The 10,000-nt window shown below is 38.0% G+C and overlaps 3 protein-coding genes across 3 annotated transcripts in view; 1 reads left to right on the forward strand and 2 right to left on the reverse strand.

Annotated features, from left to right (window-relative positions):
- Positions 1-2,869, forward strand: part of LOC136828787 (uncharacterized) — a 3,784-nt gene extending 915 nt beyond the window's left edge. The window contains exons 2-5 of the mRNA XM_067087048.1: positions 223-384; positions 1,524-1,770; positions 2,297-2,440; positions 2,738-2,869. Of these exons, the coding sequence (XP_066943149.1) occupies positions 223-384; positions 1,524-1,687 (326 nt within the window). The 3' untranslated portion in view covers positions 1,688-1,770; positions 2,297-2,440; positions 2,738-2,869. The remainder of the gene's footprint in view (positions 1-222; positions 385-1,523; positions 1,771-2,296; positions 2,441-2,737) is intronic.
- LOC136828731 (bone morphogenetic protein 4-like) overlaps positions 1-3,025 on the reverse strand; it is a 17,699-nt gene extending 14,674 nt beyond the window's left edge. The window contains exon 1 of the mRNA XM_067086935.1: positions 2,640-3,025. The gene's annotated coding sequence lies outside the window, so the exon portion shown is untranslated. The remainder of the gene's footprint in view (positions 1-2,639) is intronic.
- A 4,047-nt stretch (positions 3,026-7,072) lies between these two features.
- Positions 7,073-10,000, reverse strand: part of LOC136828856 (uncharacterized) — a 5,354-nt gene continuing 2,426 nt past the window's right edge. Inside the window, exons 3-5 of the mRNA XM_067087176.1 lie at positions 9,906-10,000; positions 8,131-8,278; positions 7,073-7,364 (exon numbers count right to left, since the gene is read on the reverse strand). The exon at positions 9,906-10,000 is cut by the window's right edge and continues 7 nt beyond it. Of these exons, the coding sequence (XP_066943277.1) occupies positions 7,206-7,364; positions 8,131-8,278; positions 9,906-10,000 (402 nt within the window). The 3' untranslated portion in view covers positions 7,073-7,205. The remainder of the gene's footprint in view (positions 7,365-8,130; positions 8,279-9,905) is intronic.

Consider the following 10,000-nt stretch of genomic DNA (forward strand, 5'->3'; position numbering starts at 1 on the left):
CTCTCTCTCTCTCCTGTCAAATCCCATTTAACTCTCCTATAAGAATTCTTCGTAATACCAAAATAATACCTTACTTAGTACCAGTAGCTTACAAATACAATATTAAATGTAACTGGCAACTCAAAGCACTTTTAATTCTGATATACTCACAACGTATAAACAGATACCTTAGTTATAACTGCATAATTAACAATGCAACATAATTAAAAAATAATCTTCCAGACACCCTTGAGAACTCGCAGGAAAGTTCCGAAGAAATGAGAGAGAAGAGGAGTGTTTACGTCCCTGAATACATGTGGCAGATGTACGATAATTTCTCGTCGGGAGGCGACTCCGGAGAAGTATTTTGCCGAGACAAAACTCACGTCATTTTCCCCAACGAAGGTAAGCTTTCATTTATATCAGCTGATTGCTGCTTTTCCTGATGCTCTCTAATACTGTTGCTGTTTTTCTCGTCACTACTGTTACTGCTGTTGCTGTTTTTCTTATCACTACCATTACTGCTGTTGTTGTTTTTCTTATCACTACTGTTACTGCTGTTGCTGTTTTTCTTATCACTACTGTTACTGCTGTTGCTGTTTTTCTTATCACTACCGTTACTGCTGTTGCTGTTTTTCTTTTCACTACTGTTACTGCTGTTGCTGTTTTTCTTATCACTATTGTTCCTGCCGCTGCTGCTTGCTGCTATAAGCATTATTATCCAATACTTTCTCAACATTTGTTATTTACTGCTAAAATATGCCAGAAATTGATCTTAGAAGTCTGCATATTTAAGAGTAGAGGTCTTAATTGAAATATTATGTAAAGGGGTGTTCAATTTTTGCAGGATCGAATTCCTATAGTAATATGTTTTTTAAGGATTGAAATCCTGTAGTAACGTGGTTTTTACAGGGTCGAAATCCTATGGTAATGAACCTTTATAATGATCAAGATCCTGTGATAACGAACCTTTTCAGGGATCAAAATCCTAAGGTAATGGACCTTTTCAAGGATCAAAATACTAAGGTGATGAACCTTTTCAATTATCAAAATCCTAAGGTAATAAACTTTTTCAATTATCAAAATCCTAAGGTAATGAACCTTTTCAAGGATTAAAATCCTATGCTAACGAACCTTTTCAATGATCAAAATCCTAAGGTAATGAACCTTTACAGAGATCAAAATCCTATGGTAACGAACCTTTTAAATGATCAGAATCCTAAGGTAATGAACCTTAACAAGGATCAAAATCCTTTGATAACTATTCTTTTCAAGGATCAAAATCCTATGATAACGAACCTTTTCAAGGATCAAAATCCTATGATAACGAACCTTTTCAAGGATCAAAATCCTATGACAACGAACCTTTTCAAGGATCAAAATCCTAAGGTAATGAACCTTCCCAAGGACCGAAATCTTATACTGATGTACCTTATAAGGATTGAAGTCCTATGGTAATGTACCTTTTTAATAATTGAAATCCTATGATAAGGTTAAATTTCTGCAGGGTCGAAATCCTACATTAGTCATTAATTTCATTCCAGGGCCGAAATCCTTCCACGGCTGCGGCACGCGAGAAATAGGATTCGATTTAGGAAGTCGGAAGGAATCCTTCTCCCACGACATGATCCTTCGGTCAGCCGAGCTGCACGTCGAGTTGCATCCTGAAAAGGACGGGAGAGAGACTTCAGGGATGTCCCAAGTATAAGAAGACGTCACGTACCGTAGTCCTTCAGAGTCCTTGTTATAATCGACTATGACTTTGGCCGAACCACTGGGACACTTAAGCAGGTAAATGGTCTCTCTCTCTCTCTCTCTCTCTCTCTCTCTCTCTCTCTCTCTCTCAATATAGCATAAAAAACACATGAATTACTTTATTTATGATTTTCCAGCAAAATTAAAATCTATTAACTATTCCGTTTCCTTCCTCATCAAACTTTAAGTTCATCTACATTAACCTTTCTTTGTCGGAGAAACTTAGGACAGATTAGAATAAACTGTATTATTTTCCAACAAACTTCAGATCTAGTAAGTATTCTGTTTTGTTCTTTACCAAACTTTAACTTCATCTAAATTAACCTTTCTTTATCGGAAAAACTTCAGGCATATCAGCATAAATAACCTGTATTCATTTTATGCAAGCATAGATCTCACCGAAAATAATTACCTTTTCTTTATGAACTAATTTTCAGTCCAACGAAAAAAACTTCGAGTGTAGGAAGATAATACGTGTGCATTCTTTCTCTGTACATGATTCTCAACATAATGAAAATGTCACATGTTGCACAAGTGAGCTTAATCTCTGATAATTTCTCAGGAGGTGAACAGTGAAAATGCTGAGGAGGCAGTTTTTGACGTAAAGCCCCGCGTCAGGCATTGGTTAAGAAAGGAAAACTTCCAAGGAAGCGGCCTCCTTGTTTTCAACATCACCTTCGAGTCGACGAGCGGGGGTTCAGAAGAGGTATATACGACAAAAAAAGGGGGTTCTTCTTCTTCTTGAATAGTTAAATGGGAATTATGTTACTTAGCTCAGTTTAAGTTAGTTCATGGTATGTTTAAGATGAAGCTAATTTAGTCTCATTAAACGCAGAGTTCATATCTTGTCTTGTAAATTATCATTTGTGGGTTTTCAGTCTGTGAATGAATTAAGCATTACTTACTTAAATATCAATTAGTGCCGTAATTAACAAGGCCAAAGTCTTCATTGCAACGAAACTCGAGTCCTTTCAACTCCAGCTGACGACATCTTCCTCTTCAGGAAAATCTCTGCCGGTACGTCCGCTGGTCGCCTTTTCTCCTCGTCTCCTGGGAGAACCACACCAGCTGCAACGCCTCCAGACGACCTTTCCCTTCAAAGGACGACCGCGCCGTTGCCGAAGACCCCACCTCCTCCTCCGAGGGATCTGCAGAACAAAGGCACCGACGCTATTTGGCTTCGAGGTCACCGAAGGAGAGGGATGTCTGCCGAAGGGTTCCTCTGCAAGTTAATTTTAGGGATATAGGTTGGGATTCCTGGATCATCGCCCCTGCTGGTAATTCTTGTCATTGGTCGTTAGTAACTATTGATTAGTACAACGCTCGTGACATATGGTAGTAACGGAGTGATTCCTTGAAGATGATTTAGCTTAGGCGTTTTTTTTTTATAGAGTATCCTGTGTAACTTTTCTGATTCGTCCAAAGAAATTTACGTTGTTAGTTTCAGAAAAAAATTTCTTGTCAGTTCTCGTAAGACTTTCTTGTCAGTTTTCGTAAGACTTTCTTGTCAGTTTCCGTAAGACTTTCTTGTCAGTTTTCGTAAGACTTTCTTGTCAGTTTTCGTAAGACTTACTTGTCAGATTCCGTAAGACTTTCTTGTCAGTTTTCGTAAGACTTTCTTGTCAGTTTCCGTAAGACTTTCTTGTCAGTTTTCGTAAGACTTTCTTGTCAGTTTCCGTAAGACTTTCTTGTCAGTTTTCGTAAGACTTTCTCGTCAGTTTCCGTAAGACTTTCTCGTCAGTTTTCGTAAGACTTTCTTGTCAGTTTCCGTAAGACTTTCTTGTCAGTTTCCGTAAGACTTTCTCGTCAGTTTCCGTAAGACTTTCTTGTCAGTTTCCGTAAGACTTTCTTGTCAGTTTTCGTAAGACTTTCTTGTCAGTTTCCGTAAGACTTTCTTGTCAGTTTTCGTAAGACTTTCTCGTCAGTTTCCGTCAAACTTTCTCGTCAGTTTCTGTATTTGTCAGTTTTCGTAAAACTGACATATACACATTCTAGTACTCCAGCTAATAACATGACGTCAGTAGTCAAAATAACAGTATGTCTGTTCTTTATGGGTAATATCTATAGAACTTTTTGCCCAAGTTCATTTTCCTAAAAGAAACAACAAATAAATTACATTTTTCGGGAAAGATAATGTCAAAATCCATAAAATCTCTCATGTTATAAACCTGACTGATATTGAAACCAAGAAAGACTTTTTTGTTAACAGAATCATACACCAATTAAAACTTATCTCCCAATCAAAAATACACTCATCAATTAAGATCATTTATTCACAGATTAAATTTGTAGCTGATTTTTTGTTGAGTGATAGTTTCTAATTAATTACCTAATGGTTTCCAGGTTACAACGCCTACGCCTGCGCCGGCCGGTGTTCGTATCCGCTTCCAAACCACAGCACCCCGACTTCCCACGCCGTTGTGACGACGCTACTGAAGGAATTCCTCGGCGTTGGAGGAGGAGCCTGCTGCGTCCCCACGGCCTTCGAACCCCTGCAGATCCTTTACCACGACCGGAGGAACAAGGTCGTCCTCAAGCCGTTCGGGGAGATGGTCGCAACGCAGTGCGGATGTCGTTGACGAAGTCAGCAGGCAATGGATTCGGACACTTCGCTTCTGTCGATGGGCTGCCCTGAAAAAATTAATTTTATGGAACAACTCGTTTATTTTTGTATTTATATATAGACGTCATCATCTTCATCACCATTATGATTTCTTATGACGGACATTTTTCACTGTAATTTGGAAAATACCTTTTCCTTTCACCTACAAATTATCGTCTCTGAATCAGCATTTTTGCTTTAACTCTTCATAAATATGTGTTGGTATATCCGCACCGTTTGCTATAAAAACGTTCATAAGCATATTCTTTCGCTTGACCAATGAATAAACTCACACACAGATCAGTTAACTTACATTTTAATACACTGTCAATTTTACAGTTTACCCAAGAAATTATCTAGATGATTTTTATATAAAGTGACTATCTCATTTTGTGAGATATTTCATATAAAGCTGTATTATGTTAGCGGCTTCTTATACAAAAGGTACCTTGATTATTTAAGCATAAAACGGCCAACATTCTGTTAAGCTATTACAAATATAACTCAAAAGTGCTTTGGACATTTCATAGATATTTTTCCAGTAATGAAATATAGAATTTAGGCCAAAGGCCAAGCACTGGGACCTATGAGGTCATTCAGCGCTGAAAGAGAAACTGAGAGTCGAAAGGTCTGAAAGGTGTAACAGGAGGAAAACCTCAAAGCAGTTGCACTATGAATCAATTGTTATGAGAGGTTGGCAAGTAAGATGGAAGAAAGAGAATATGAAAGGAGGTACAGTAAAAGGAACGAAAGGGGTTGCAGCTAGGGGCCGAAGGCATGCTACAAAGAACCTTAAGTAATGCCTACAGTACACCGCATGAGGTGCACTGGCGGCACTAACCCCCTACGGGATTACTTGAGGCCTTTGTAATTTTAGTTATACTTTTGCACAAAAGTGCCTCAGCAACTTAATTAATATTTTTAACAATTATGCTTAAGTTATTTCCATGACAATTTCAAGGGAGATGCGTCGCCTATTTTCAACAATCTAACTGTTCTTTACTCTTCATACATTTGATGTAAGTAGTCTGTATATAAACATGTAGATTTTTCATGCAATAACTACTCGAAAATAATATTTCCCGACTGTTTCTATTCCATTATGTGCGATGCTGAGATATGTCGAAAATCTACCATATGCGGTTTACCATAAAAAAAAAAAAAAAAAAAAAAAAAAACACTAAATTTTAGTACTGATTTTTGGGTTCTCTATTGATAGACAAGTGGAGTGGTCAGGTGTGAATATTCACAGAGGAGGTCTGCAGAAAATAAAAAGTAAAAAAAAAAGGGTATGAAGGAATTTATCGATTTTGATAGCTGTTAGCTGTTAATGCTACATTGATACAGTCATTTTCTGAAAATAAATAAAAAAGGAATATTATTTGTGAGAACGGTGCTATCAAAATGTTTTTAGAGCAGAGAACGTCATATGAAGAAGGAAACACACAATAATATAATAATAATAGGAACAACAACGGTAATAATAATAGTAAGAAGAAGAAGAAGAAGAAGAAGAAGAAGAAGAAGAAGAAGAAGAAGAAGAAGAAGAAGAAGAAGAAGAAGAAGAAGAAGAAGAAGAAAATATTCAGAGTAGCATGAGCCTTTAAATGGAGAAACAAATGCATAGATATGTGTGGGTACAAATATGTTTAAAAATAAATCTATCCAGAGAGCTTTCGGGAATCTGCTCGATTCCCAGATTGAAAAGGGGAATCGAACAGATTCCCGAAAGCTCTCTATAGATTTATTTTTAAATATATTTCCATCCATACAAAAATATGGATTTGTTTCTCCAATAATAATAATAATAATAATAATAATAATAGTAAGAAGAAGAAGAAAGCCTAAGTTTAAGCCTAGGTGGGACAGAACGGACCCAGTAGCCCGGCTGAAAAACTATTGGATATTAATGGGTCACACCTCACTCTGAAGGTCAACAAATGAACCATTCCCACCCTCTTCCAGCAATTGTTTTAGAGCGAAACTGCAAAAGCTTTTCCACCTGTTACACCTTTCAGACTTCTCTAATCTCAATTTCCAATTCAGCGCTGAGTGACTTCATCATAGGTTCCTAAATTTTAGATCCTATTTCATATAGTCTTCTCTCGGGAGCGTCATAGGTCCCTCAATTCTATATCCTATTTAATATAGTCTTCTCTTGGGAGCGTCAAGGTCTCTAAATTCTATATCCTATTTCATATAGTCTTCTCTCGGGAGCGTCATAGGTCCCTCAATTCTATATCCTATTTCATATAGTCTTCTCTTGGGAGCGTCATAGGTCCCTCAATTCTATATCCTATTTCACATAGTCTTCTCTTGGGGGCGTCATAGGTCCTTCAATTCTATATCTTATTTCACATAGTCTTCTCTTGGGGGCGTCATAGGTCCCTCAATTCTTTATCTTATTTCATGTAGTCTTCTCTTGGGGGCGTCATAAGTCCCTCAATTTTATATCCTATTTCACATAGTCTTCTCTTGGGAGCGTCATGGGTCACTCAATTCTATATCCTATTTAATATAGTCTTCTCTTGGGAGCGTCAGGGTCTCTAAATTCTATATCCTATTTCATATAGTCTTCTCTTGGGAGTGTCACTGGTCCCTCAATTGTATATCCTATTTCGTATAGTCTTCTCTTGGGAGCGTCATAGGTCCCTTAATTTTATATCCTATTTCATATACCACACAGGAAAGAGAACATAATCAAAAGGTATAAATAATGGAAAAAAAACCACGAAATGATGTCATAGTCATTATTGAAACTAAAATCCACACAATCTTGACACCAGAGTCATTATGATTCTCCTCTTGGGAGCGTCAACGCACGCCCCTGGAGATCAGGGTCAGGGAAGGTTCTGCTGCTGCAGGACTCTCAGTAGAGGGTGACGGGTTCTGCGGTAGTCGACAAGTCGCTCGTCGTCAGCACGGGGCACTCGTAGTAGCTGGAGCTGGCGTCGCAACACAGGGGTTGGAGGGTCGTGTCCCCTGTGTCCTCCCAGGTGGTGTTGCAGAGGTTGGAGTAAACGGAGACCTTCGGGCATTGGGAAGGTAGTCGAATTAGAAGAGTGAGTGGAGGTGACGGCACATTTCTTGTTGGTGTAATTCGATTTACTTATTTACTTTATTAATATTATTGTTATTCAGAAAATGAACCCTATTTATATGGAGCAAGCCCACAGGGGCCATTGACTTGAAATTCAAGCTTCCTAAGAATAAGGTTTCATTCGAAAGAAGTAAATCATCATTTATTTGTGATTCAGTTTAGTTATTTACTTTAATCATCATTATTGTTATTGTTAACACCATTTTTGGAGACTATGATGAAAAAGTCCTGTTCTTTAAAGGCGAAGATCAAATAAGACCATTTTCTGAGTGTAGATCCTGTTATATTTTTTAGAACACACTCATACAGCACGTTTCTTGCAATTGAATTTAATTATTTACTTAAATCGTCATTATTTTTATTGTCAACACTATTTTTGGAGACTGTAGAACAGCCCAGCTCTTTGAAGATGAAGACAGAATTAGACCATTTTCTTGAGTTTAAATCTTGATATATTGTTGAGAATAAGTTTAAAACCCCTGAGCTTTACGAAGAGGGCTGAGGTCCTTGTAAAACTTAAAGACTATGAACCTGTCTTTAAAAATAAATCAAGATTTACACCCCAATAAAGGTCTTATTTGACCCTCAACTATTATTATTATTATTATTATTATTATTATTATTATTATTATTATTATTATTATTATTATTATTATTATTATTAAGGAACCTGCAAAAGTACTCATGTACTCACGAATTCGTCCTCGACGGGAACTCCCAGCAAGCTGCAGAGGACCTGCCCCACGGGCCCTTCTGGCGTCTCGGAGCCCAAGTCTCCTCCGTTGGTAAAGAAGTCGAACTCGTCCGCACAGTGGTTCTGGCAAGGGTCGTGCTGGTCGCAGCTGTTTGGACGAAGGAGCAATGTAATCGAGAGAGAGAGAGAGAGAGAGAGAGAGAGAGAGAGAGAGAGAGAGAGATGTAATTGGGTGGAAGAGTAATGAAATCGAGGGAGTAATGTAATGGGGGACCGAGGAGTAATGTAATCAGACCGAGGAGTGATGTAATCGGACGGAAGGAGTAATGTAATCGCACGGAGGCGTGATGTAATAAGACGGAGAAGTAATGTAATAGGATGGGAGATTAATGTAAATGGACAAGGGAGTAATGTGATCAGGAGACGAGAGGGTAATGTAATTGGACCTAGGAGTAATGTAATCGGTCAAGGGAATGATGTAATCGGGCGGCAGGATTCGTGTAATCGGACAAAGGAGTAATGTAATCGGGCGAGAAGAGTACGGTAATCGAACAAAGGAGTAATATAATCGTGGGGAGTGCTATAATTTAGCAAAGGGGTACCATGGAGCGAGGGAGCGATATAATCAACGGAGTGATGTACTCGAGTGGAAGGAAGAGTATTACTGACGAAAGGAGTAACATAATCGAGCGAAAAGGAGTGATAAAATTGAAGGAGTAATAATACTGAGCAAAGGAGTAATATAATCGAGCAGGAGTAATGTTAATGAGGAAAGGAGTAATATAATCGACCGGAAAGGAGCAATATAACTGAAGTAGTAATGTTACCGAGAAAAGGTGTAATATAATCGAAGGTGTAATAGATTTATAATCGAAGGAGTAATATTGCTGAACGAAGTTATATAGAGCAAAGGAGTAATATAATTGAAGTAGTAATATTACCAAGCAAAAGGGTAATATTACTGAGCAAAGCAGTAAAAAATCGAAGGAGTAATGTAATCGAGCAAAGAAGTAATATAACCAAAGGAGTAATATTACTGAGCAAAGGAATGATGTAATTGATGGAGTAATATTACTGATCAAAGGAATGTTACAATAATAATGTAATCGAGCAAAAGAATAATGTAATCAGACTGAAGAACAATATAATTGGAAGAGGGAGTGACGCGATAGGGTTGTGAGTGAACCTAGTGTGAGTGATATAATCGGCGGAAGAAAGATTTTATCGGACACAGATGTAATCGATCGCGTGAACAATGCAAATTAGCCGTTCAACGGGTGTTGTGAAAGACTAGCAAAAAAAAAAAAAAAAACAGGGGCCCCGAATAGAGACTGAGCAGGGAAGAAGAAGAAGAACGAGGGAGTGATGTAATCGGGGTAAGGAATGATAGAAATAACAGAGGAAATAATGTGAATAAACGGGGCAATAGATGAACCCTATCATATGGACCAAGCCCACAAAAGAGGCCACTGACTTGAAATTCAAGCTTCCAGAGAATATTTTAGTGTTCATTAGAAAGAGGTAAGAGGAGGTAAAGGGAAATACAGAAAGAAGAGATCAGTTATCAAGAAAGAAAAAAAATTAAATTAATAAATAGATAAAAATGCAAGGAGAATTGTATGAGGGTAGTGATGCATTGCGTCTTCGCCTGAACTTTCGAAGTTTCAATTGCACGGATTCCTCAGAGAGACAGTAAGGTGACACAATGGTAGTAATAGTAACAGTAGCAGTAGTAATATTCATTCATTCCGTAGTAACAGTCATTCATTACTTACAAGTTGACATACAAAGTGGGAAGGTCAGTGATGAAAACATCGGTCCCGTTGATGTTTAAAAACACGGCGCAATCACACGGCTGGTCGTGCTGGGC

Source organism: Macrobrachium rosenbergii, chromosome 1 (assembly GCF_040412425.1).
Source record: "Macrobrachium rosenbergii isolate ZJJX-2024 chromosome 1, ASM4041242v1, whole genome shotgun sequence".
Lineage (NCBI taxonomy): Eukaryota > Metazoa > Arthropoda > Malacostraca > Decapoda > Palaemonidae > Macrobrachium > Macrobrachium rosenbergii.